Raw genomic sequence first — 27,624 nt, 5'->3', positions numbered from 1 at the left:
ATGTTGTAGAGGAAAAGGATTAACACGGCAGATTCCTAGGGGAAAAGGATAGGGTAGTTCGACACAAATCTTCTAGAACCAGATAACAAGTGGTTTAATATGAAAAGGAATCCCCCTTGCAGCAGGAAATAAGGTAGGATAAGATTAGGATAGGATAGGATAAGATAAGGTTTGTTTGTATAATGTTGGATAAGATAAGGTTTGGATAATGTTCCTTCATTTTAGCTGATTCCTTATCTTCCAAGTCTTGAATTAATTTCTCCATCTCTTTAGCACATTCCTAGCCTCTTTTGATCTTAAAAAACGTCCATCCATTATGCTCCATACGCATGATATCCATCCCAAGTCCAAAACTGCTCTAAAATGCTCCAAATTGCCTTTTCTTGCCACTTTTACCATTTGGACCTACAAACACACGAAAATAGCTTAAATTACTACAATAAACAGAAACTAACTCACTAAATGCAAAGAAACAAGCTAACAAAGTTGCATAAATATGCTCTTATCAAGGATGGAACCCAACATGTTTTATTACTAAAAAAAAACAATGACTAAGATCCAAATAAGCGAACTCATGAATTACATTCTACTTTGCACATTTTACATTTTTTGAATGCCGAAAATACCCCTATTGCATGTTTGATTTATAAAATTAATTACATGAAAATTGCAAGGGGAGAATTAATAAATTTGAGAAATTAAAAAAAAAATAAAACAAACGACATTAATGTACGAAAATATGGAGATAAATGCACAAAAGAGCAAAATTAATGCACATATAAATATAGCTGAATCAATGAAGCATTTTAAACTAATTACATATTAATATGAAATATGCGAATTAATATCCTGAAAAACTATACGAAGTAGAATTGTTTTATATATGGGTTGGAGTCGTGAGTTGATGCTACGGAGCTTACTCATTGATGCGGAGAAGACGGAGTGGAATGAGTCATCCGTAACATTTTCTTTGAAGAGGAAGTAGCTTAATTTTGAGTATTCCGGTTAAGTTTATTTCACCCACGTGATGCTTTGATTTGGATTGCAGAAAATAATGAAATGCTCACAACCAAGAGTGCCTATCATGTAACGCGATCATGCAACGATGTATGTAGGGATACACCTAGTGGCTCTAACTTGAGTGCTAGCGTCAACTTCCTGTGGAAAGCATTGTGGCGAGCCCAAGTGCCTGGAAAAATCAAGATTGGCATATGGCGTTGTTGTTGGAATACCATTCCAAAACGAGTGAATTTGGTGAAGTGCAAGGCCTTGTCGGAGGCGCCTTATTTATTCTGTAAAGAACAGGAAACGGTGGAGCATGCTTGGCTACAATAGGATGAGCATCGTGAGTTGGGTGGCAACAAAGTGGTGGTAAGGGGACTCGATGGGGGAGTTCGTGGTTGTAAGAGTGCAGCGGTTTTAGGGTACTACTTCACCACTGCTAACTGAGAGTATGGCTACTCGTGGAGCAGCTGAGTTTGTATAGAAATGGGGGGCTGCACAAGTGGAAATGGAAAGGGATGCTTTAATGGTGGTTGCGAGTACCTAAAAGGACGCTAGTGCTAATTTTAGTCAGTTTGGACATATCATTGATGATACCCAAGCGTTTATGGATGATTATTTCTTAGACTATCTCCAAACTTGGGCTAAAAGCCAAATTACACCCCCCCCCCAAACACTCTCCAACCCATGTTAAAATTTTAGGTTAAATGCCAAATGTTATTTCTGGGCCAAATACCCCCAGCTTTCCGCCCGAGCTAAATGCCAAATGTTTATCGGAATTTAAATTTTTTTAGATTAAAATGTTCATAAAATTAATTTACAATAATCTACATATTTTTTTTTTAAATTGATTTAAGAAAAATATTAACCTAAGTTCATTCTTTAATAATTCCGGGCTAAAATTTTAAGGCATAAGAGTTGGAGCAAAAAAGATGTTTCTGGGCTAAAAGCCAAATTTTCCGGGCTAAAAAATTTGGCTTTTAGCCCAACAGTTGGAGATGGTCTTAGGGGAGGTCGGTTTCTACAAACGGGAGGCTAACAAATTGGCTCACCGCCTAGCAAGAGTTAGCCTCTCTTCTGTTCTTAATGCTACATGGTTTGAACAACCTCCAGATATCATTTGAGATATTCTTGTAGAAGATAAAAATTAAACTATGATTATGTTGGTGCGGAATGCTCCTTTTCCTATAGACCGAGTTGAAACCCCCGACAAGGTGTTTATCAAGGCCATGTTATGCACCCTTCTTTCAGCTTTGTACGTTTTCTTTGCTATCAATCAATATCGTACTTCAATTCAAAAGTTAAAAATAAAAAATAAATGATTATAATAAATCTTGAATATTGATGGATATATTTCTCAATTTAAATAGTAAAGATAAAGAATCAGGTATATACACATTATTGAATGCCTTGTCCATGTTTTTAAATTTGCATAAAATTAGGCATTTTATTTCAAATTTTTATCTTCTTACCAAATTTGAAATATGAAAAGGCACTAATTTTGGTTTTTTCGCTTTTAGTGCATTTGTTTCTATAAAAAGTTTATCAGCATTGTCTCACATTGGGTTGTTTCCCCATTGTTTTCATTCATACCTGAGTCCAGTACGTTTTTTCAATGGTTGTGTTATGAAAAAATACACATCAGACAGAAAAAAGAAACAAGGTAATTGTACCATTTTGTTTTTTTATATATGTTCATTTTGTTGTTTCTATGTATTGTTTGTTAATTAACCTACCATGATTCCTTAAACATCTGTTTCCACCAATTTCGCCAACTCATCATAATTCCTTTACGTATTCTTTGTCACTAACTAAAATATATTTCACTATTGGTTTTACTATTAGGTGTCAAATGGAGAGTGCAATCACTGGAAGATGCGTTTTTTAAAACAAATCAGCGACAATTCCAATTTATGCCGACATTTCTTTCATGGAATTGTGCTTTGAAGTGTGTTCGAGGTTCGATGAACTCATAGGGATTTCTAGTTGACATATGTTGTGCCTGACCATCCTCTATGCTTGTTAAAATTTGATTTGGACGTGCGTGTTTTACATTTGTCATTGGTCAATGATAAGCCAAATTTTGTGACTATTAATGTTAACAAATGTCAATCACCATGTGAAGGTGATAGTGGTGGTGTTAATGGGAATAGGTCTTGTGGTAGCGATTGGAATGTTGCTACACCTAGTAACACCTATTTACACGATTGGGATGATGTTAATGGAAAGTATACTGCACCACTGCCACAAACTTATCTATCTTCTCACCCGTGGAAAACCTATATTAATTGGGTTGGTCAAAGGTTTATCGGGGGACGGGGTCTCTGAATTTAGAGACAAACTCCGTAAGTCTTCCATTGAGAAAGGGTTTATCATTGCTTTTCATTTAAATGAAAAGGAAAGAGTGACAGTTGAGTGTTCTAAAAGGATGCAACAAGTAAATAAAAGGACAAACTGGAATGACACACCCCGACCTAGAATGTCCACTTGGATTCCGAATCAAGTTGTGCTGAGATCGTCACCCTTCAGGTGTCAACTAGCACAACTCGATTCGGAATTCAAGTGGACATTCCGGGTAGGGATGTGTCATGGAAAGGCTATAGGATGGTTAGCTATATCATAAGTTAACATTAAGAAAAATAGCTGCCATCTCTATTTTCATTTCCCGTGAAAAGGACAAAAAAAAAAAGGAAACATTGATTGTCCGCCATACATAACCTCCTAATATCTGAAAATACTGGATCCGACCAATGTGTATATTAATTTGCCTATCTTATATGTATTACATATAAGGCAAGTAAATTAGGCAAATAATTTTCTCAAACTTATTGGTAAATTATTCTAAATTTCATTCGCAACAATTTACCAACAAGACATATAACTTTGATTCAAGACTTCCTCAAACACGTTATGAGCGCACAATATAGAATTACACCAAAATACAATGTAAACAAAACAATTGAGTCATTCCAAAAAAATATGGTATACTTACGACGAATTCTGGTCAAATTTGATCTAACAATTTGAATAGATTACTTCCACCAATTTTTTATCATTGTTCAATGGTATATAATGTACCTACAAAGACGACGAGATTAAATACTATAGAATACATACATATTTTCATAAATAAATATGAAAAAAAAAACGTATTGTAATCACCAATTTAAATGCCTAGATTATGATCAGATTCATTAAAGGCGCAATATACGGCATGTTTTTTCAAATGATCTCTGTTGCAATTGAATGATGTGATTCAAAACAAAAGGACAGTTGGATTTTATTTTTTTTACTCACTCCCCAGAAGCATGGATAACTATATCAATGATGGAATCTGGAATCAATATCGTAATGTATGGATTAAAACGTTTGAAAAGATGTCCGAGGCTAGGGATTGTTTTCTGGAAATGGCTGATAATTTTGAATTAAAACGTCTGGGGTTAAGGATGATCTTCTGAAAACGACTAATAAGCATGAGTGGTATAGGCATAATACTATTTATTGTATTAGTAGATCAATTGTTTTCCAATGTGGCTACACATTTTAAATTTGGGCTTTTATTGGATGTTTATAGATACATGAGTTTTTGTCTAAGGATTGTGAATTGTAAGTGCTAAAATCTAATGGTTTTTATGTTTCTAATTTTATTGACATGCTTTATTGCTTTGAAATAATTATGAATAATTGTTTTGTTTTTAGTTTTTGTAGGTTCGTATATGTTCCATCTCCGTATGAAGTTGATTCATTAAGTATTGTTTTGTTTGATTGCTTGTTCAATTAGAACATTGGTAGTAAGAGATTTACCTTGACTGTTGATTATCATACAACCAATGATGCGATGATAGATATGATAAAACACATGTGGTGTGTACACATTTTAAATTTGATAGTGAAAGATGGTTTATATTTCATTAAGAGTAGTATTAAGTTAATTAGATCTAGTGTTTCATATTGCATGCGCACACCAAAAAGAGAGGAAAAGTTTGTGGAGATAAGTCGTTAATTGAAAGTTGATGCACTAAGAATATAATATTAGATTGTGAAACAAGATGGAACTCAACATATACATTGCTCAAAACTGCTTTGATATATAAAGATGTTTTCGCAAGGTTGAAAAACCATGACTACAAGGATATGCCTAGGAAAGAGGATTGGATTATAACAAAGTTGTTAGCTGAAAAATTACAACTTTTATAAGAGGCCACCTAGTTGTTTTTTGGGACCAAGTAACCCTCGTCCAATATTTTCTTTCTTAATATTTATGATATTATCTCGGCCATTCGTGAGTGGTTTGAAACAAATGGCTACTTTAATACTCACACAAACCCTTGGAGTAAGTCTTAAAATTTGACTTTTTTCCCCTTCCCCTACCCAAAACACTTCAACCTTTGGGCCAAAATGAGGTTATGAGTTAAAACTAAAATATGGTGCAAAATCTGGCCAAGGTTTGAGTTTGGGTTAGTGGGCAGTTGTGCAAGTGGATAAGCGGCAGTTGAGTCACAAGCGTGCAAAATTATGATGCGCGCCACTCACCCAATGCGCTGGAGGCTGCAGATTGGTGACAACACCCATGTGGGCGTGTCGGCCACTTATCGGCCAGAAAAAAATAGGCCCAACTGCTCTTTTGTTTGACCAACTATTGACATTTAAATAGGCCATTGGTTATCAAACGATCCACATTTAAATTAGTTAATGTTTATTTTATATTTATAAATTTATTGAATTTAATGGTTGAGATCGAATATGTTCAAATCTAATGGTAAAAAAAAAGATCTAATAGCCCAAATTTAAATCTAACGACTAAAATAATTAAAAAATATATTTAACTCAAAATTCACCCTAAAACTCTATAAATACACATCCACACAAAACTCACTTTTCTCCTACAATTCTTCCAATTTTTCTTTCTACTATCTTCCAAAACCTTTTCTTCCCATTTCCATTTTTTTCAAGATGGCAAAAGATCATATTAGAGGTCATAATTGGTCATATGAGGAAGATGTTGTTTTGTGCTTGGCATAAGTTTGTATTAGTGAAGATGTTGTCATTGGCATGAATAAAAAAAAAAAAGGTTTTGTGGGCTAAAATCATTGATAAGTTCAATGAAAACTCCAACGTCAACCGAAGGGAAGTTGGTAGTGTTTACGATCGGTGGAAGGTTATCAACAAAACGTGCACTTTATGGAAGGGAAGCTTGGAGAAAGCGGTGGTTGACATGGCTAGTGGAATGAGCATCATAGAAGTGGTGAGTGTCATTGTTGATATTTTATTTGTCATGTACATAATTTTATTTGCAACTAATAGTATTTCTGTATTCCTTACATAAGGTGATAAATGAAAATTTACAAGACAAGAACTACGCCAAAAAATCAAGCTTTTAAGTTGCATCATGCTTGGGATGTCCTCAAGGATTGTCCAACGTGGGGAACCAATGTGGACCAACAATGGGGAAAATTATTTGGTAGTGAAGTAACAAGCACAAATGTTAGAATGTGTCGATTCAGTGACCCCAACTTCTTTTGCAAGGCCCTCGAAAGAGATAAACAAAGGGAAGTAAAGAGAAAAGGAAAGATGCAAGATCCGCTTAGTGCAACGATTTCTTCCGGATTTGCAAAATTGACCTAAAGCCATAGCTCTAGGGAGGAAAAAGTGATTTGAATGTGATTGGCCTTTGAGAAGCAAGCAAAAATGGACCAAGAAAGCTTCGATTGTGAAATAATGATGGAGGACCTCAACAAATACACTCCACGTAGGAAGTTCTTCTGTGATAAGCAAACTGAAATTATGCGAAAGAATGCCACAAGAAGTATCTTTCAAGATGATGATTCATCTCAAGCCTATATCCCAAGTACACCACAAAATCCACTTCAAGTCTAGGTGGTCAATATTATTATGATTCACTAAATTGTTGTATTAATTTTTATGTGGTTTAATAATTATCATTTGTATTAATTTTATGTAGTGTATTAGTTATTGTTTGTATTAGTTTTATGTAATTTATTAATGATCGTTTTTATTAATTATGACTTATTAATTATTGTTTCTATTAATTATGGTTTATTCTTTTAAGATCCGATTTGTGCTAATTGATGTTGTATTAATTGTTATTTTATTTAGTATTGTTTCTATTAATTGTGCTAATTGCTAATGATGCATTTTTGTTTGGTTCTTGGCAGAAGACTTGAATCTTTCAAGATCTGACTTGATGCCTTCAATAATAATAATGATGCATTTTTGTATGATTTTTGGCAGAAGACTTGATGCCACATTGTTGTACACATGTACTCACTTAAAATTATTACCAACATACTAGCACACTTAAATTTAATTCAAACATACTAGCACATTTAAAATTATCACTGTTCTCCTTCTTGGTGCCATATATGCTCAACTAAATCCATTTGGAGTGTTATGTCCTTGAAGAGTTTGAATTCTATTAAGACATCTCATGTACTCACCAAGTGTGATAATATCCTGTCGGGTCTAGTATGTGGTCATAGTGAGATATTCAATGCTGCTTGCCATAGCTCTCGCATATGTTGGTAGGTCGTTATTCACTTCTTCATCCGAATCTTTATCAATTTCTACACTCATTCTTCAACAATCATGTTGTGCAAAATTATGCACGTTATCATAATTGAATGGAGGCCCTTGCAAAGTAGTGGTCATAGTGGACAACTACGTTTAAAATGCTTTCAAAAAGCTCTTTCCTCGTTCAATACCGCCTCCAAAAACCATGAAGAGGATATCTTAGACATTCAATGAAATAGTTTTTCATCATCCGGTCATGACTCTTCTCTATCATGCTGCACAAATGAACGGCCTGTGACAGAACCACTATAGCTAGACTCAGTATGGTGTCCATATTGTATAAGTGAGTTTGCAAATTTGACTTCTTTGTTGTTGATTTCTTCTTCCTTAGCTGCAACGTTTGCTAGGTATTGTGTCATTTGCATCGCTAAGATACGCCTTCTTCTATCACCTATTAATGAGATTTTGATGATTTTGAGAAAACAAAAACAATATGAAAGAATGATTTTGAGGGAACAGAAACACTATGAAAGATGGATGATTGGTGAATATGTTGTGTGATGGTTAGATATTCAACTTATGTTTATATAGAAGATGATTGAAGGTTTGTGTTTCATGTGTTCAGTATGTATTTAGTATGTGTTTTGAGTGTTTTTGTTTGGACTCAAATTTACACCATCGGTCCGTGCAATCAAGACTTTTAATTGAGCAAAACTCTCAATCGTTGGATGGAAGAGTGAATATAATTTTGTTATTATTAAAGGATAATATAATGGTTTTTATCATAATAATTATCTTTTAATGGGATTCATCTTGATATTTTCTTACACAACAAGATAAATGGGATGCAAACGATATCTCCAACTTCGAGACTCCTGCGGCAAGGTATTTAATCAGATGGTTTTGAAGTAGCAAGGATGATGAAAAGTGTCGTCCGAAAGGGATATTCGTTAACCTTTCTATCTAGTTAAACAATAATTTTCATCAAAATTAAATGTTTGTCAGATAAGAAGACAAGGGGATATGGATGAGATTGACTAGATGTTTGACTAATGCCGTGCAAGAGTTGGATTATAGTGACATATTGCAATTCACATTGCATGCGTGGTTGCACCTGAACAGATGTCATGGAAAAAGAAAGCTTTATAGTTGCATTGGGAGTCTTAATGGGGATAAAGCAAGGCATTAATATGAGTTTTGATTATGATGTGATAAGCCTAGAAGCCTAGATAGGTTTTTGCTTTGTTTGAAAAGCCACGGATAGCAATCTGAAGGATAGGCATCTGACACGGATCAATTTTTGCTCTACGAGTTTGAGTTGCAGCTGGTCTTTATAGATTTGGAAAAAGGATTTACACATGGTCTTTATAGATTTGGAAAAAGCGTATGATAGGGTCCCAAGAGACATTCTTTGGAGGATTTTAGAGAAGAAAGGAGTACGAGTAGCATATATCCAAGCTATACAGGATATGTATGAAGGAGCAAAGACTGCCGTAAGAACTCATGAAGGACAAACCGAAAGCTTTCCCATAACTGTAGGATTACATCAAGGTTCATCCTTAAGTCCTTACCTTTTTGCGTTGGTAATGGATGAGTTAACAGGACATATTCAAGATGATATTCCTTGGTGTATGCTTTTCGCAGACGATATAGTGTTGATAGATGAAACTCAGGAAGGGGTAAATGCAAAGCTTAACCTTTGGAGAGAAGTGTTGGAATCTAAAGGTCTTCGCCTAAGCCGATCAAAGACAGAATATATGGAGTGCAAGTTCAGTGCAAATGGAGGCCAAAACGAGTTAGGGGTGAGGATCGGAGATCAAGAAATAACAAAGAGTGACCGTTTTCGTTACCTAGGATCTATCTTGCAAAAGAACGGAGAATTAGATGGAGATCTCAACCATAGAATACAAGCTGGATGGATGAAGTGGAAGAGTGCATCAGGCGTGTTGTGTGACCGCCGTATGCCACTAAAGCTCAAGGGAAAATTTTATAGGACGGCAATAAGGCCGGCGATGCTGTATGGCACAGAATGTTGGGCGGTGAAGCATCAACACGTACACAAAATGGGTGTAGCGGAGATGAGGATGCTTCGTTGGATGTGTGGGCACACGAGAAAGGATAAGATTAGGAATGAGGATATCCGGGGTAAAGTAGGAGTAGCCGAAATTGAAGGAAAGATGAGAGAAAATCGGTTACGGTGGTTTGGACATGTGCAAAGAAGGCCTACTGAAGCTCCGATTAGAAGATGCGACTATAGGACAGAGGTTCAGGGCCGAAGGGGTAGAGGAAGACCTAGGAAAACTTTGGAAGAGACCCTAAGAAAAGACTTAGAGTACTTGGATCTAACGGAGGACATGACACAGGACAGAACACAATGGCGTTCTAATATTCATATAGCCGATCCCACTCAGTGACTTGGATTTTCCAAGTCTCCAACCGAGAAGTTTTCCTCACTCGGGAAATTAAGGGAACACTACCTCAACCTACATACTCCACTCACAAAGCTTCAACATACAAGCTTCAACAAAAGAAAATTCAAAGAACTTAGCGAAGAAGGCTTTGGGGTATTTAACACAATACGTTGAAATGAAGGAAAGCTTATTTATTGATATCCTCGATAAGTTACAAATATGTACATATACTTGAGTCAAAATAAACAAACAAGAGGGAGCCTTCACAAAGGTTGCTTAGGAGAAGTCTCAGCAGTCGGTAGAGCCCCAGAAAGAGAAGGCACCGGAGGGGGATCATTCGGAGCCTCAGTACTGGACAGAACCCTAGAAGGAGGAGGCATCAGAGGTTGATCATTTGGAGCTTCATTAAGCGGTACAGCCCCAGAAGACGAAGGCAATAAATGCCTTTGGAACAAACCCACAAATCTCTGATGATCAAGTAAAACCTGACCATCAGATTCCTTCATCTGGTCAAGCTTCCTCTTCATGTTTGTAGCATAGTCATGTGCGAGCCGGTGCAACTGTTTATTCTCATGCTTGAGCCCTCTAATCTCCTGTTTGAGACTCATCACTTCAGCCGCCAATGATTCAACTTGGCGGGTTCGAGCAAATAGGCGTTGGGCCATATTAGACACAGAACCTGCACACTGAACACTGAGAGCCAGAGAATCCTTAACAGCCAACTCATCAGACCGTTTGGAAAGTAGTCTGTTATCTTTGGGAGTGAGAAGGTTCCTGGCCACTACCGCAGCGGTCATATCATTCTTCATCACGGAATCCCCAACGGTAAGAGGACCAGTAGGGGAGACGAAGGATGGGCGCCATATGTTGTCTGGAGAAGGCGAGGCTGCCTCTTCAACAAGGTTCAAGTCAAAACGACGGTCGGAGGGGCCAGACATTTTCAAAGGTGTTGAAGAGAGAAGAGGTCGGACAAATCAAGATCTTAGAAGTGCAAGAATGGAGCTTCTACTGGTGGATATTCAAGTGTGCTTTGGAACTTAATGTCAGCCCCTATAAAAATCTGCACTCGACGAAGCTTCAGAAATCGAAGAGGCGCCTGCTCAGAAATCGAAGAGGCGTTTGCTTTCTCAAAAGCTGGGCTGCTCAGAGACCACGAGGGTCAATCTCAGAAATCAAAGAGGCGTTTGCTTTCTCAAAAGCTGGGCTGCTCAAAGACCACGAAGGCCAATCTCAGAAATCGAAGAGGCTTGCTTTCTCAAAAGCTGGGCTGCTCAGAGACCACGAGGGCCAATCTCAGAAATCGAAGAGGCACCTACTTTTCCAGCCTTGTCAGCACCTGTCACACGCACACTCAGCTTTGCGGAAATTATGGGCATTCTGTCGAAGATTTCTGGCGAAGTAGAAAGCACATGAATCGTACTGTTCAATCACCCACTTCCCACACGCAACAGTAGCTCATGGGTACCACAGATAACTTTGCCAAATTCTCTAACAAAGTTGAGACACGTGAAGCTTGCATCTCCCACTACATCACTCTGACCAAGAAGGGTAAAAGAATAGCAAAGAAACAACACTAACAAAGTTTAGACACATAAATTTTGAAGGTCTAGCTACCATATTATTACCCACAAGGGTAAAGGAACAGTACCACTGCTGGATAATTGGAAAGTCCCGGTGTGTCAACCTCTGTGCTTCGTGGCAAGGTAGACTAGCAAACATGCCCAACCTTTACTCACATTCGAGAAAACACTCCCAACAAGATTGCATGCTCCAAAATCGAAAAGGCACCGCCCTTCGAATCTCGAGAGCCAGACTCCCAACATGATTACTTTCTAAAAAAAAATCGAAGAGAGGGTAAAGGAACAGTACCACTGCTGGATAATTGGAAAGTCCCTGTGTGTCAACCTCTGTGCTTCGTGGCAAGGTAGACTAGCAAACATGCCCAACCTTTACTCACATTCGAGAAAACACTCCCAACAAGATTGCTTGCTCCAAAATCGAAGAGGCACCGCCCTCCGAATCTTGAGAGCCAGACTCCCAACATGATTACTTTCTCAAAAATCGAAGAGAAACCGCTCTCCGAATCTCGAGAGCCAGACCCCCAGCAAGATTGCTTTCTCAAAAATCGAAGAGGCATCGTTCTCCGAATCTCGAGAGCCAGATCCCCGACAGGATTGCTTGTTCAAAAACCGAAGAGGCACCACTTTCCCAACTTTAAGAGCTGGATCTCCTTGGATAAAGCTTGTCTGTAATCTTCACACGCAACATCAGCTTTCCAGATACCACAGACCACTTTTTCAAAGTGCTCTGACAGAGTTAAAACATGTGAAGCTGGCAGCTCCCACTACCGTGCTATGACCAAGCAGGGTAAAGGAATAGCATTATTACTTGATGTTAGGGAGACTCCTATATATGTCGACATCCATCCCCAACGAACAGGCAGACCTGCAAACATGCTCAACCCTTCCTCTTATCTGAGAGGGCACTCCCAACGAAGCCTTTCGAAATATTCAGCTTTCTTTCCCCCCGATAACACCTCTGTAAACAAGCTATACTAGAGCAAGAATATCTCATATCATCAGGGTTAAAAGCAAGAGTATCCCATATCATGCTTTTTCCCTGTCTTTTCCTTTGGCCTTGTTCTTACCTGCAAGACAAGGAGAATGAGAGCAATCAGTCAGCACTTGGAATCAAGCTTCCAGCCAGGAACTGACTGCCTGGAACTCCTTACCGGATTACTTACCTGGCATTGCTCTCGAGTCCTCATCTTCAACATCTTATGCTTCCAGGGAAGATACCGCATCTGCCTGAGGAACAGATAGGGCAAGTGAGAAGGATACAAGGAAGCATGTGGAGACAAGCGTAACAGCACACGTGCCGATACATCCACTACTCTGTCAAAAGCAAAAGTATCCCATATCAGCAGGGTCGAACGTACTCTAGATTTGATGGACTTGTTTTGACCCTCAAATTCTTCAGTCGGCCTTATACTCTGGAGGAAACAGAAAACCCTCCAGCCTAGTTCAAGAATAAGCTTGTGGAAAGTTACTTCTTCAAAAGCAAAAGTATCCCATATCATATCTTCTCATTTTTCTTCTCTTTATCCTTCATGCTGCCTGCAAGATAGGGAGAATGTGAACAATCAGTCGGAGCTCTGATTGCTTACCTTGTCTGTCACCTCTTCCAGCAGATCCCCTAGCTCGGCGACTTGGGGGACTCCTACTACATGGTTTGTATCGCGCTTGACCAAGCCTGAAACTACAAGTAAGCTTCAAGTGAAATTGATACATTACCTTGTGCATCTCCACCAGTTACAGATACCACCCCTGGATGGAGGAAGAGTACTTCTAGAGAAGATGCCACATCTACCTATGAGACAGATAAGGCAAGTCAAGACGATACCACACTCCGGTACTTAGAAGTTTCGTGGTTACGAGATCATTCTCCCATAATATTTCCTAATGTCATTTGTACTAAATCATTCACTTGTACTCACTAAAGGAGAGCTTGAACCTATGTACTTGTGTAAACCCTTCACAATTAATGAGAACTCATCTATTCCGTGGACGTAGCCAATCTGGGTGAACCACGTACATCTTGTGTTTGCTTTCCTATCTCTATCCATTTATATACTTATCCACACTAATGACCGGAGCAATCTAGCGAAGATCACAAAAAGTGACCGTTTTCGCTACCTAGGATCTATCTTGCAAGAGAACGGAGACTTAGATGGAGATCTCAACCATAGAATACAAGCTGGATGGATGAAGTGTAAGAGTGCATCCGGCGTGTTTGTGTGACCGTCGTAGGCCACTGAAGCTTAAGGGAAAATCTTATAGGACGGCATTAAGGCCGCGATGTTGTATGGCACAGAAGGTTGGGCGGTGAAGCATCAACACGTACACAAAATGGGTGTAGCGGAGATGAGGATGCTTCGTGGGAGGTATGGGCACACGAGAAAGGATAAGATTGAGAATGAGGATACCCGAGGTAAAGTAGGAGTAGCCAAAATTGAAGGAAATATGAGAGAAAATCGGTTCCGGTGGTGTGGACATGTGCAAAGAAGGCCTACTGACGCTCCGGTTCGAAAATGTGACTACGGGACAGAGGTTCAGGGCCGAAGGGGTAGAGGAAGACCTAGGAAAACTTTGGAATAGTCCCTAGGAAAAGACTTGAGTACTTGGATCTACCGGAGGACATGACACAAAACCGAGCGCAATGGCGTTCTAGGATTCATATAGCCGACCCCACTTAGTGGGAAAATGCTTTGTTGTTGTTGTTGTTGTTGTTGTTGAGTTTGAGTTGCAGCTGGACTCTACAATATTATCGTACCTTGCCAAGCAGAAAATATGGATACTATAAATACAAGGTGTGCTATAACAGAAAAGCTCTTCCAATTCAACACACAAGACTGCCCTGCGCAAACTCTCGCTCTACACGAAACCTCTTAACAACCTGGAGATTTTTATTTTCCTTTTTCCGCCAACACATCTTCAGTTTGGATAAACATCACTGTGAAGGCAACCGGTGACACCTTCAATTTGGATAAACAACACTGTTGTCGTAGAATTAGCCAATTGTGGAGCATCTTCAGTTTGGATAAACAACACTGCATCTCGGCCGGCTGATTACTTATCCAAGTCTTGATCGACAAAGGTTTTCGAATCTTTGTTGGTAGAGGTCATCTCATGAGCCTTCTCGACGAAGTGGGGTGTTACAGATTATTGGGCTCGGCACATTGAACGCCGAGTTCTTTTATGATTGGATACTCATAAGTGGGATTTAAAGTTCGGCATTCTAACGGCCGAACTACGTTTACAGTTAAGACGTACATTTGCTTTGAGTAGTTGTGCCCATATAGTTTGGTGTCGATTCGGCGTGCTTATACTTTTACGAATATAATCACTGTGACCAAATCAGGCGCCAGCGACTTGTGAACTTCGTAGGACTAGCAACCTTGTCTTTAGGCTCTAGAACCCGAAGGCCAAGATGTGTTCCTTCCTTAGCCGTAGTCACAAGATTAAGAAGTCAGCAGCGCACCCAATGCCACGCAACACATTCTACTCCCCGGCCGAGCTCGGTTGACGAGTTGGCACGCCCTGCACACAACCGAATGACGTAGTTAGCTTATTAATCACTCGGCCTGCGTGCCACGTAGGTTTGGTAGTTTTTAAGGTCAACAATTTCATATGCGTTTCATGTGTTTTATATATGTTTCATGTGTTTCGTGTTTATACATTTCAATCATGTGTTTCATATTCTTCCATAGCGTTTGATGAGTTTCATGGTGTCGGTTTAGTGATTTTTCAATATTTATCGAAATCTAAATATTTTTAGGTTAAAATGTTTATAAAATTAAATTAGGATAGTCTACATAATATTTTTTTTTTTAAGTTACTTTAAAAAAAATTAGCCTAAATTCATTCTTTAATATTTTGGAGCTAAAAATTTAACTCATAAGGGTTAGAGCAGAAAAACTGTTTTTGGGTTAAAAAATTTATGTTGTAACCCAAAGGTTGGATATGGTATAATGTCGATAAAGTTTGACAAATATTGTGACACAATACGAACGTTGTGTAAAATTACTTGACGAATCATGTCTTTACAGTTGCTTCAGAGGCAGCTTTCAGTACCTGCAGAAGAATTGTGGCTCCACAACATTGCCGTTTCCAATCAAATACTATAGAAACTTTGATGTGTGCACGAGATAGCATTTGGAGTATGTTACGAGATATTAAGAGAAATCATTGATTATATTTTCTTATTAGGTTTATTAACTTTTTTTTTTTAATGTTGTCAGATTTGACTTCCAAAAAGAATTCGTCTTGCACATTTGATGACAATGTCGATGTCAATGTTGAGGATAAATTTGGTCACATGTTTGCACTTTAACTTTCTTTCGTTGAATGTTTTTTACGTTGCGAGGAGTCAAGCACTGGATTTCAAACGTGAGTAGCAGACTAAAGATGATGAAGAAACGAATGGAAATGACTTGAAAACTTTAAGTTTTAATCAAAATGATAAAAAAAATGTTGTAAGTGAATAGTACCAGAAGTGACTTTTAAGAGTAAAAATGTCATTTTTGCTAAAAGTGAACAGTACCAGAAGTGTTTCGTTAAAATTCTCATGAAATTATTGTTTATTTTATTTTGGAGAGACAATGAAGAGTTTGATTGCGATTTTTTAGTAATTTAATTTCATGAATTAAGTTTTGAGTTTCAATTTGATGATAAGAATTTAATTGCAACTAAGAAGATAAATTCATCTCAAAATTTTGAGAATGAATTATTCTTCAACAAAAGAAGAAAAAAATGAACTTCAATTAAAGAAACAAAAAGTATCTATGAATTTCAAATTGGCTTTTGACTCAACATTAACAATTGCCTTAACATGGATACCCATGACCCATCAGGCTAAAACCCATATTCATGTCCAATTTGTGAGTATGGATCAAGTTTCTTGACACAAAGTTAGTCCTTCGTAGTAATCAATAGGGGTGGGCACCGAAAACCGAAATTGAAACACATACCAAATTGATTTTTGTTCTACTTACTATAAAATGTTCTTCTCTCCTATTTGAGGACTAAAACAAATTGAAAGAAACAATAAAATAAAATAAAACATTTAGTTGAGAACCCCAAAACCAAATAAGCATGCCAGGTAAGCCAATTTTTTAACGCGTCCGGAACTAAATTAAAACCGTTGAACCAAACCAAAACCGAATTGTTTGGTTTCATTTCAGTGCACACTATCAAACCAAAATAGCTTTCAGTTCGATTTCAATTTTACCCCAAAACCGTACCGCACTGGACCATGCTCACCCCTAGTAAAAGTTTACATTACTAACTAGATGCAGTCAATTTAATACTATGGAAAATGTATTAATAATAGCATGAGCAGGTAAAATAAAAATACAAAAATCACTAGTCTATTGGTCAAGGTCCAACTCCAAGGGCTTGAAGTATTTCCCATCAATGAGGTAAGTGCCAATTGAAAGCCGTACTGCCCACACATCCTTTGGCTTTCTTGACACAATTCTGCACCAAGAAATATCACACACACACACACGTTCACACATTGATAATTTGATATTGCTAAAACAAGTTAAACATTTAATTAATTGCTTAATTACCTTCCGACGTCACCCGGTTTGACTAAGCCGGAGTTAACCCGGAGGCATGGAACGGATGCTGCAGTTTTTATCATTCTGGGAGCTTCAGTTACAATTATTGGAGAGCCTACGGCAAGGTTGGATTTCCTTGCCGGCAACCCAGACTCTGGTGGTGGCTCCGCCATGGCACAGACGGCATTCGAGCTTTGTTTATGGGAGTTCATGGTGTTGAATTGAAGGGCTGGATTGTGATGGAGCTTTGAGCATGTAACTGCAGTTGTGGAAGAGAAGAAGGATAATGCCATAACTGGATTCGGAGTAGTACGTACAACTCTCTCGTCTAAATAGTAAACATATGGGATAATATTTATGCGGCTCTTGGGCGTCGGTATGTTATGTAGCCGTATACTAGTCGACCGTATGTACAACTTGTCAACTTGACTAATACATAACACAAAGTTAGGAAGAAATAAGAGCGACCGATTAAAAATGGTTTGGTTTGGTTCGATTTCAAAATGTTTTGGTTTGGTCAAACCAAACCAAATCAAAGCATTAAATACTAGCTAGTTGGGTAATATTTTAATGTCAAACTAAACAGCGCTCATACCTAGATCTGACCAACAAAAAAGCTTAACTCCAAGAGTGACTTGTTGATGAGCCGGACATCCATAAGACGAGTATTTTACGAAAAATAAAAATAACAATTGTTTGGTTGTTAATAAACACATGAATGTGTGTGGGTAAGAATCACGGTCATTTTTTTTAAAATCCTTGGTAATGAAATTCATTCCACCTAAGGCAATTACAACTCCATCAAACTGAGGGTGGTTTCTATGAACAAAACGTAAATCACTGCCTTTTCTTTCATTTCAGTCCTACATTATATAGATAGAATTCAACTTTCTAACTACATTTTATAGTTTGTCCAAAAAGACAAAAGTACATTATACAGAGATCAAAGTTGCATTGCATCATAGAGGACAACAAAAAATTTATCCCCGCCATTCGTACAAGATTACCAAAGCGAAGCTTCAGAATCCTTTCATGTAAACCTACTCTTTACACTATTTTTCTTCCCAAAACGAGAGTGCCAACGCATGATAAAAAATAAAAAAAAGAATAACTCAGAAGCATACCTAGGCTGCTGAATAACCAAATCTACAGCCTTCACCCGTAGGGAAGTACACCACAGCAACAATGAGTAACAAACCTTTACAAGCTGTACAAAATTCCTTGTGGGTATTGCAGGAAAACAAACAAAATCCTGCGGCGCCCAGCTCTCGGGTCTTCTTAGCTGTAAAGATTTACTTCTTTGAGTATGTGAGAAATGGATCTTGAGCAATCCCTATAACATCTGGCCTCTCTGCTTGATTATATGTTAGACAACGGCGAATAAATTCCTGCAAACAGAAATATGCAAAATGGTATCACCAAGTTGCTCAGAATTCACCTAAACATGTCCATCAATAAATGTGGAGAGTTAAGGGGATGAACCCTACAGTATCTTGTTTATTGGCAACTAAATCATATCAGCCTCAACCCGTTCGAGGTAGGACGCCACTAGGTGGGTGCTGTGCTGACTATGGTTATGGTCTTCTAATATGGCAGTATTTTTGTAATCAAATAACTATAGGAGAAAACAAGTTTGAGGAACTGCTAAAAATGTTGCTATAGATGACCATGTTAAGGTACCAAGCCTTCAAGAAACCAAGTCCTTCAATAATATTTTTCATTCATCAAAATTTCTCTGCTTTAAAATACCCGTAGTCTCATAGATATACAATAGGCTCCTAAAGATAAAAACACCTACCAATACTATAAAACTCTAAAAAAAAAAACCGTCTTTCTAAAGCCCATATACATAAACAAAAACCTCTTGGATTGACTTTGACTTGTATATTATTTTTTTCTCAACTGGTCGACTCTAGATTCCAGGACGATGTTTGGTCCAGTGAGCAGCCCATGCATAATTTATTTCCCAGGTTATATCATTTATCTTGAAGAACAAGATAGATTTTTCTAAAAACCAACTACTTCCATCAAAGAAAAACTAAGCATGATGTACCAACTACGAGCACAACTCACCTTTGCTTCATTTGAGATGGCAGGTCTGGATGGAAATTCAACTTTTCGAGCTTTAATAATTGTGTCCTCCCGTAGTATTCTTTCCTGGGTCTGATCATGCCCAAAAGGGCGTCTTCCAAATAGCATTTGGTATAACAGAATACCTGCTGACCAGACGTCAACCTGCTTTCCAAGAGAGACTGTTAAAAAAACCTTGGGACCCAAGTTGAGGAGAATAAAGGTCAGAGGAGAAACAGTTTGGCTTTCTGATAAGTTCTTTTCCAAATAAGAAGATTCTGGGGACACCAATTCTATCTGTAGTCTAGTACGCAATGAAATTTACATGTCTAAACTAGGCTATAGCAAAATTGATATAAAACAGAAAATTTATCTATGAGATACAAATTTATTAAAGTCATGAACCTTCGATGATATAAGAGGTGTCTTGCTGAGCTCGAAGCATTCAGGAGGTAAATACCTGCAATAAGGAATTATTAAATATTCTGCTACTTAAACCAAATGTACAAAAATGTCAAGGAGAAGAAGACAGAGGAGAGCCACTGGAAGACACAGTAGCAGCCAAAAACTCAACAGGACTACATAAATATATTAAGGTGAAGAATCTAATTTTCAAGTTCAAACGTCGTTACAAATTCCCAAGGGAAGCTGAACTTCTTTTCTTTAAGAAAATGTAATCCTGCATGTGTACATAAGCTGACTTGCGTCACTTACCAATAAGTCCCAGCACCCTGGGATGTTAGTTCCATACCCTGGGATCCGACATCATCCTCCACTATCTTGCTAAGACCAAAGTCAGTCACTTTTGCAACCCCGAGTTCGTCAAATAGAACATTTCCAGGCTTCAAATCATAATGTATAATCTTCTGTGTTCTTTTGTTCAAGTATATAAGACCTTGAAATATCTGAAAGATAATGATCCTAGCTTCCCTCTCGGGTAACACAGGTGTTGCTTTAAGGACAGCATCAAGATCTTTCCCTGAGGGTACACAAGGAAATATCAATAAAACCAAAAAGAAGATGAAGAAAGAATGAGACAAGAATTTTTTAAGATTATTCAAAGGACAGAATGTTGATGGTATAAATACCACTGCAATACTCTAAGACAGTGCAGAATGTATTTTGATCAATCTCAAAAATGTCCCAAAGTCGAACAATGTGATGATGCACCAAAGTCTTGTGTATATTGTACTCCCGGATTGCATGTCGTATGTAACTTTGCTTCTTCTCTTCACTCCACTGAGCATTTAAACCATGAAGTTTACATGCAACATATCTATGCCCTACCAAGTCAAATGCCTGCTGGAAATTTCTCACTTCAAATCACTGCAAAAAGGTATTTCTTTACAATTGCCAACATTGGCAAATGAATTATCTAGACTTTTCTTCCAAAATATAACATTTACTATAACTTAGTGGAAATAATTTTAGATATTAAAATTCACGAAGTTCCGACCTTGTAAACTTCACTGAATCCCCCCTTGCCAAGGAGATTTAAGAGGGCATATCTGTGGTTGAGAATCTGAAAATTGTTAAAACGGGAACCATCCTCATCTCGTATGCGTTTCATTTCACGTATAAGCCTTCCCTTCTCCAGTTCATATCGGTCTCTTTCACGCAGGATAACTTCCTCCTCCTACAGAAGTCCATAGTTGAATGACAAACAAATGAGAAAGCAAGGACTTCCTAATGAAAATAAATAGAGAACGGAAAAATCCAAAACATAAATTAAAGAAACTAGTAAGCTTACTCGTTTGATGCTGGCTAGACGGGATTTATAGATCTCATCCTGGACTAGAAGTTCTTCTTGCATTCCAGTTTCAGCATCAACTCCATCACCCTTATCTTCAGAAATTGAAAATCCGTAAATCCAAAGGATAGATAGATAGTGAGAGAGACAGAGAGAAAGTGAAATGGAGCTTAAATCCAACAGACACCATATAATTAAATTGCATTGACCCCAAAAAATGATCAAATTCCTGGAACATGGTTTAAACCAAAGTAACCAAAATGAGAAAGGTAATAAGAACAGTCATGCATAAGAACTTTACCACTTTGCTTTTTCTTCAATGACTTTCGCTGCCGCTCAACAGCCTCCTTAGTTTCTAATAATTGTCTCTAGAAAATTAACATAACAATGTTAATAAATGCCATATCTAAAAGAAAAGGTACAACGATCAATAATTTATTAAACGACAGCATTTGTAGAGAGAAAAGAAAATGTGATCCTCTCCCTTAAGTAGTCTGGAATCCTAATGTGACCTTGCTGGGGAAACAATAAATACTGTCATTGTTTTTCTCAACTGACCCTTTTCTTTTCTAGCCCTTTCTGGTTCAAGCATTATGAAATGCAATTCTATTTGCAAAAGGGTTCATATTATTTGATAAGTGGACAAAAAGAAGGCCATCAAAGTAGAAAAGTTCCCTGTGGCTAAACATAAACATAAACATAAACATAAACATAGTTGCATGAAAAAGAAAAATGTCAGATAAGAACATACAAGATGAGCATTGAGATCTTTCAAAGCTTGCCCATCTTCCCATGTCTCAGATATGACAGTTCCAGCTCTGGAATGGAAAAAGAAAATTATTTGCGAATATATAAAGAAAAATGGAATCACTAGGCTGAGAGGAGCCCATAAAAATTTTGAAACCAAAAGATAAAGAAATCCCTCAAGCATGAAGAACCCTTTCAAAGTACCAAATATAGAAGCTAAAATAAAATGATGCATTACCTGATGACACCCACATTGCCAAGCCTCAAAGAGTCCTGTCGTACTTTTAACCTTGCTTCCTGCCTTTCTGCTTTCGAAACAGATATCAGCAGATCAGAGATCACTTTTGTTCTCTGCATAAGTGGAAACCAGAACTTGTATCTGTCACAACTATGTTCCAACATACCAATGATAAACATAAAATTCACGCAGAATGAAATCATTCTGACCCACTGCTTGTAGAAAAATGAATCTAACAGCTCATAATCTGTCAAGGCTTCCAGCAATTACAACATTGTATCATGATTCATGTGTAAATGAATCTAAAAGATGAACTATCTTGCACGGAACTAATGCACAAGTATCCTATTAAAATGACATTTGTGTATGCGAGTATGCACACACTAGTCTGTTAATTTAAACTAAAGGCTGTTTGAGAACTGGATGACCACTCCAATGCTGCCCTGTAATAAAGGGAAAGAACTAGAACCAGCCCACAAATTTTAAACTGACATGAATGGTATAATAAAAATTACTTCGAGCAAATGGACATAGTGTATCTTTATTTCTGCAAACATGGTCAACAAACTAGTTTACTGAAATTATTAGTAATGAGATTATAACAGAAAAGCGCAACTTAGTATAAAAGTTTACTATCTGTACTTTGTTTTCCCATGAAAGTTGACAGTGAATGATAAAGAACAAAATGCAACAATGTCGCAGAAAAAATTTAAAAATAACAATAATTCTATATAATGATTAATTGGAAATACTGATGAATATAAATTGTCCAGAGAGCACACCTTTGGCTTCATTTTCTGTTCAAGCTCTTTTACATCATTCAATTCCTACACATCACAGATTCACAGATAACAATGAAAGGCTATGAAAAATAGAAAGCCGAGATGAACAGATTTTCATTCTAGACAAGAGCCTAAGAAGAAAGTGACACTACATTAGCATATACATTGTTTTCATGACAACAGTGGCAGTTACTTAATTACCTTCTCTGATTGACGGCAAAGATTCTGATAATCAGAGGCCTCTTGACGTGATTTTCGCAAGTCCTCCTCTAGAGCAGCAACTGTTGCACGTAAAGATGCAATCTCCTCCTAGTTTGACAAAGAATAGCAAAACTATGAATTATGTGCCTCTAGGGTAACCATTTTGAGTATAATGCTTGAACTGTAAAAAGATCGTCAGGGAAGAGACAATAGGCAGTTCTCTTACTCCACCCCCACCCCCACCCAATAAGTATCTTCTAAAGAGTAACAAATAATTGCAAAACGACTTAAGAAATCCGCAAATCATACATCTAATGAAGAGCGGTTGTCATTCCGAAACTGCTCTTTAGGCCTGCTATCCCTATCCTGCAAGTATGAATGTGTAAGACAGCAGTGTGTGCTCATGAATATTTCTGTTCTACATACAGCAACAAGAATAAACCCCAACGAGAAACGAAGTACTAGTCAGGACAGACAAGTTTTCCATCAATCATAAATGATGTACAGACCAGAAAATTTGAAGAAAAACTTGCAATCAGCTCATTACTCCCAACTAAATTAAGCTGATTTGAATTATCCCAGTGTTTTTGTGACACCCCTATAGATGCTAAAAATCATAGTCTCTCCCATAGATACTCTAAATCTGACTGTAGTCTACTTGAAAGAGGGACCAGATTAAACATGCATGGAATAGGATGCGGGTATGGTTCAAAATGGCAAATCATAAATTTTATCAAAAGATTTTATGTGGTTTTTAAAGTTTCAGCTGAGCATTTTTTTCACGCCAATGGAAACATGATTTGCCATCACACCATAATAATCACCATATATTGCCTTTCGATATGATTTGCAGATCCTTTCAGTCACTTCTTTACTAGACTACTAGTACAATTTTAATCACCTAGTTTAGTAAAATGGAAGACATGTAAGGTGTACATGACACAATGGGCAAATTCACAAACATTCTCTACCTCCCAGGTTTGTGAAATATATAAAAGACTTCATTTTTTTAACGTCATAAAATATTTAGAACAAATTAGCTAAAACTTCAATCAAAAGCATACACAGGGCCATGTGTGTAAACCAAGCAATAAGCAGTTCCAGTCAATGTCACCTCATTACCAGGTGACATTTATACGTTGGCACTTCCTAGTCAATAATTCAATCAGAAAAATAAACAGATGGCAAGAAGAAGATGCAGGTCCTGATAAAACTCCATTCGCGGCTAACAGACCCTCAATCAATTATCTAACAAATATGATCTTAAAAAAAATAAATTAAACAATGGCAAAGAAAAGAAATAGTGAGAATTTTTTTACAGAGAACAATAGATATCGGTGCCCCAGTCCATTAAAAGGAAAAAACATGTTCTGGTAACAGAATACAGTAGATAACTTTTAGAAATAACAAATAACATATGAGCATAAGCGATAACAGCCTGATGATGGCATTGATGCAGAATAATGATGCACAGAAGATAACTGCTATCTTAAAAGAATAAGGATTAAACTGAAACAGCTCAAGTGTATGAGCATACCTTATTGTATGGGTTCTCAGACTGACCATTGAGAGGTGAAACTGTCGAAGGAGTTACTAATAATCTTGTCTGATCACTGACTCTTGAACCACGAACCCTACCTGAAATTGAATTCCCCCTACCACGACCATGCTTTTTTTGATTTACATCAGAAGTTGCTTTGGTATCAACAGTTTCTACAACCATCTGCCTCCCATCAACCACTGCCTGCTTGTGATTTTTATTTCAGATTTTTTATTTTATTTATATAAATTCATTTTATATGGGGAAGAAACAACAACTACAAAGCCTTTTCCCATTAAGTGGGGTTATATGGGGAAGAAAGTTAGAAAGAAAACGATTTTTCAATGTAAAAATAAATAAAATAAAAAAAGTAATTGAACACCATGATCCCAACTTTTCGTCTAAATCGTATTTTGATGAGTTTTCTAAAACCGTGCTGCCTCAAACATATTAGAACAGATTAGATATATCATTTGAAGCCAAGATACTATAGTTTGTATTATCAACTAAAATCAGTGGCTACAATATTATCCTAAAGTTTCTAACCTACAATATTATCCTAAAGTTTCTAACCAAATTTAACTTGAACAAGAGCCTACCTCAACATGTTCAAGAACAGTTGAATTACCATCTTCTTGAAGTTTCTGGCGCTTCTGAGTGTTGGCTTGTATCAGAAACTCCCCTCCATTCTGTCATAAGAATATGAACTAGAACATAAATCATAGAAAATCGAAAAGATCCAAGACCTGACAGTCAGTCAGTTTAATGGGAATTATGTACTTAAAACCGTTAAAAATATTTAAATTCTAAATTAAAATATAATGCTACGTAACGGATTGTTTTCAAAGGATAAGATAGCTTCCTTTGGTATTTTCTTGTTTTGTACATGGACTTTTCGTTCACTGGTGAATAATACTATTATCTCAACTTTATTAACAACTTCGTTTCTTATAAACCAAAAATTCTTAGGAAAAAAATTCCAAAACTGGTGACAGGGGGATGCAATCCCAACCCGGTTAGGAAACCATAATAGTGAATGCAAATTTCACAAACGTAATGGTTATATAAATGGTATGAAGAAAATAAAATTTCCCATACTAGTTGCATAATTTAGTCCATCAGTTCAGTATTTACTAGTCCAAATATTGTTTTGATTCGTCCGACATATCCAGTCTCATTGTTTTGGCATTTAATCATCAAGCATGTAAAGACCTGAGCAATTTCGATCACCTAGAAGGCTGTATCGTTTGATTTTAGTGAATCACTAAAGTAAGATAGATAAAGACCGTTTTAATAAGCAATAATACATTCTTAGAACAACAGTTCAACCTAATAACAAAGAATCCCTTTCTGATTAATGAGACAATTTGAATCCTAAGATCGCAGGCATCAAAGTGCATTCCACTCCACTTATAATTAGCTTATACCGGCAACAACGAAACTTCATTGATTGAAATAGTATTGAGTAGACATAAGAAATGTAAATAAACTTATCCCCATTTGATCAATTCGCTAAACTGCTTACGAATTGCCATTAGAATCAATCCCAACTGGTAAATTAAAATTGAAAGCACAAACTCACTGAATTACACGCATTGGGTACAGAATTGAGAGAGAAAGGGCTTACATCATCGTCGGAATCACTCGAAGTTGAAGGCTCGGCCAAGTCAGCCGTGGTGAATCTCGGCTGCTGCTGCTGTTGCTGCTGGAGAGCAGGAAGGGCGGAGGAGGCCTTGCCGACCATTCGGGCTTCGAGCTTGGCAATCTTGGTGGGCAGAGAGTGGTCCGACTGGTTGGAGGAGTTGGAGGAGAAATGGATGAGCATGTCATCCGACATTGCTACTATTAAGCCAATCACGAGAGTCAACAATGTTGGGTAAAAAATAAAAAATAAAAAAAATTCAGATCATTTGACGAAAAGGGGTTTTGACTTTAAGCCATGGGAGAGGAGAGGACAGGAGAGAGTGTTGCGCCTTCTGCTTTTCTTTACTATTTTCTTCTACTTTGGCTCTCAATGTTGGGGAGAGGGAGAGGGAGAGAGAGAGAGAGAGAGAATTAGGGTTTTGAATTTGGGAGAATGGGAGGAGGGTAGGGGGAAATTGAGGAGGGAGAGATTGATGGTGTCTTGGTTCAAAACTATTTGGGCAGAAGAAGGAAAGGGAAGGGAAGGGACTCACTTGGACTCTGGATTGTAGAAGAAGCTTTTGTCTGGTGGGCAAAGCAAAAGTAGCAAATTGGTGGAAAAAGAACGAATGACCGACTGAATGACTCGATTGGGACTTTTTCGCATTCGGTTTTGGGGTGGGGGACGTGAAATTTTGGGTTATTTCTAGCTATGCCTGGAACTTAATTTTGAGGTTTAATTTTAGGGAGTTTTAACGAAAAGTCCACGGTACTGTTCACTTTAACGAAAAATCACATTTTTACACTAAAAAGTCAAACATGGTACTATTCACTTTACCCTTTATTTTGTCCTTATTATTAAAACTCAAAGTTTTCAAGCCCTTTTCATTAGTTTTCCTTTAATTTTAGTTACGATCCTAAAGTTTTTGGTTTTCAATATTTGATACATAAAGTTTTTTTATTTCAGAGCTGTACCTGAAGTTATAATTTAGGACACTTTTATACATCTGTTAGTGTTGTTAAATCAACCGTTAACTGGTGATGTGATGTCGACATAGACAATGATTGGACGTCACGTTTGGCCCACGTGAATATTAAAAAATTAAACATTAAAAAAATAAAAAAAACTATAAAAAGTTTTTTTCTTTTTTTGTCTTCCACCTCCCCGACCCTCCGTCCCTCCCTCCCTCCCTCCCTCCCTTTAGGGGTGGAAAAAATTCCTAAAAATCCCAAACCAAACCAAAAAAATACCGATCCCAAACCGATTTTCCTAAAATTTTCGGTATGCTATCCCGAAAAAATACCGAAATTTCAGTATGGAAATCGGGATTGTCTTTCCAATAGTTTGGTATTCCCATACCGAACCAAAATATATATTTTTAATTATTATATATATATATATAGACACACACACACAGATAATAATATATATAAATCATGTTGGCACAATAATGAAAAAATCATGTTACTTTATTTTTCATCCCTGCAACATAAAGATATGAAGGTTTATGATATGTGTTATGTGTCATTCTATTTCATTGATAGGAGTCACCTTTACTAGAAGTAACACAAACACCAGTGTCAAAGTTGATGAAGAAAGTAAAGA

General features: G+C 37.3%; 2 protein-coding genes across 3 annotated transcripts; both read right to left on the bottom strand.

The window, feature by feature from the left end:
• Positions 1 to 16,697: 16,697 nt before the first annotated feature.
• Positions 16,698 to 17,418, bottom strand: LOC126614887 (protein CHLORORESPIRATORY REDUCTION 42, chloroplastic). Its single transcript, XM_050282571.1, has 2 exons — positions 17,077 to 17,418; positions 16,698 to 16,981 (listed from the first exon to the last, which is right to left on the bottom strand). Exons 1-2 carry the CDS (start codon positions 17,358 to 17,360, stop codon positions 16,873 to 16,875), a joined length of 393 nt encoding a protein of 130 aa, XP_050138528.1. The 5' UTR covers positions 17,361 to 17,418; the 3' UTR covers positions 16,698 to 16,872.
• Positions 17,419 to 17,999: 581 nt separating this feature from the next.
• On the bottom strand, positions 18,000 to 26,692 carry LOC126614885 (serine/threonine-protein kinase TOUSLED-like). 2 transcript variants are annotated; one of them, XM_050282567.1, is made up of 16 exons: positions 26,023 to 26,692; positions 24,995 to 25,084; positions 24,393 to 24,599; positions 23,165 to 23,221; positions 22,856 to 22,963; positions 22,655 to 22,699; positions 21,873 to 21,985; positions 21,639 to 21,705; positions 21,189 to 21,255; positions 20,888 to 20,982; positions 20,594 to 20,773; positions 20,226 to 20,436; positions 19,852 to 20,116; positions 19,543 to 19,597; positions 19,141 to 19,302; positions 18,000 to 18,455 (listed from the first exon to the last, which is right to left on the bottom strand). In XM_050282567.1, exons 1-16 carry the CDS (start codon positions 26,230 to 26,232, stop codon positions 18,360 to 18,362), a joined length of 2,028 nt encoding a protein of 675 aa, XP_050138524.1. In that variant the 5' UTR covers positions 26,233 to 26,692; the 3' UTR covers positions 18,000 to 18,359. The 2 variants fall into 2 exon arrangements, with proteins under 2 accessions (XP_050138524.1, XP_050138525.1); XM_050282568.1 differs by lacking the exon at positions 23,165 to 23,221.
• Between the last annotated feature and the right edge of the window lie 932 nt (positions 26,693 to 27,624).

The sequence above is a fragment of the Malus sylvestris genome, chromosome 3 (genome assembly GCF_916048215.2).
Source record: "Malus sylvestris chromosome 3, drMalSylv7.2, whole genome shotgun sequence".
Lineage (NCBI taxonomy): Eukaryota > Viridiplantae > Streptophyta > Magnoliopsida > Rosales > Rosaceae > Malus > Malus sylvestris.
The sequence above is the reverse complement of the archived record's forward strand: the minus strand, read 5'-3'. Positions and strand labels throughout refer to the sequence as shown.

Excerpts from the sequence above, each read along its gene's own strand:
- LOC126614887 (XM_050282571.1), bottom strand. The coding sequence starts at position 17,360 with ATGGCATTATCCTTCTTCTCTTCCACAACTGCAGTTACATGCTCAAAG. Across the intron at positions 16,982-17,076 it reads AAACCGGGTGACGTCGGAAG|AATTGTGTCAAGAAAGCCAA; the intron begins GTAATTAAGCAA and ends TTCTTGGTGCAG.
- LOC126614885 (XM_050282567.1), bottom strand. The coding sequence starts at position 26,232 with ATGTCGGATGACATGCTCATCCATTTCTCCTCCAACTCCTCCAACCAG. Across the intron at positions 24,600-24,994 it reads CTGTTCTTGAACATGTTGAG|GCAGTGGTTGATGGGAGGCA; the intron begins GTAGGCTCTTGT and ends AATCACAAGCAG. Across the intron at positions 18,456-19,140 it reads CCATCTCAAATGAAGCAAAG|GAATTTATTCGCCGTTGTCT; the intron begins GTGAGTTGTGCT and ends TTCTGTTTGCAG.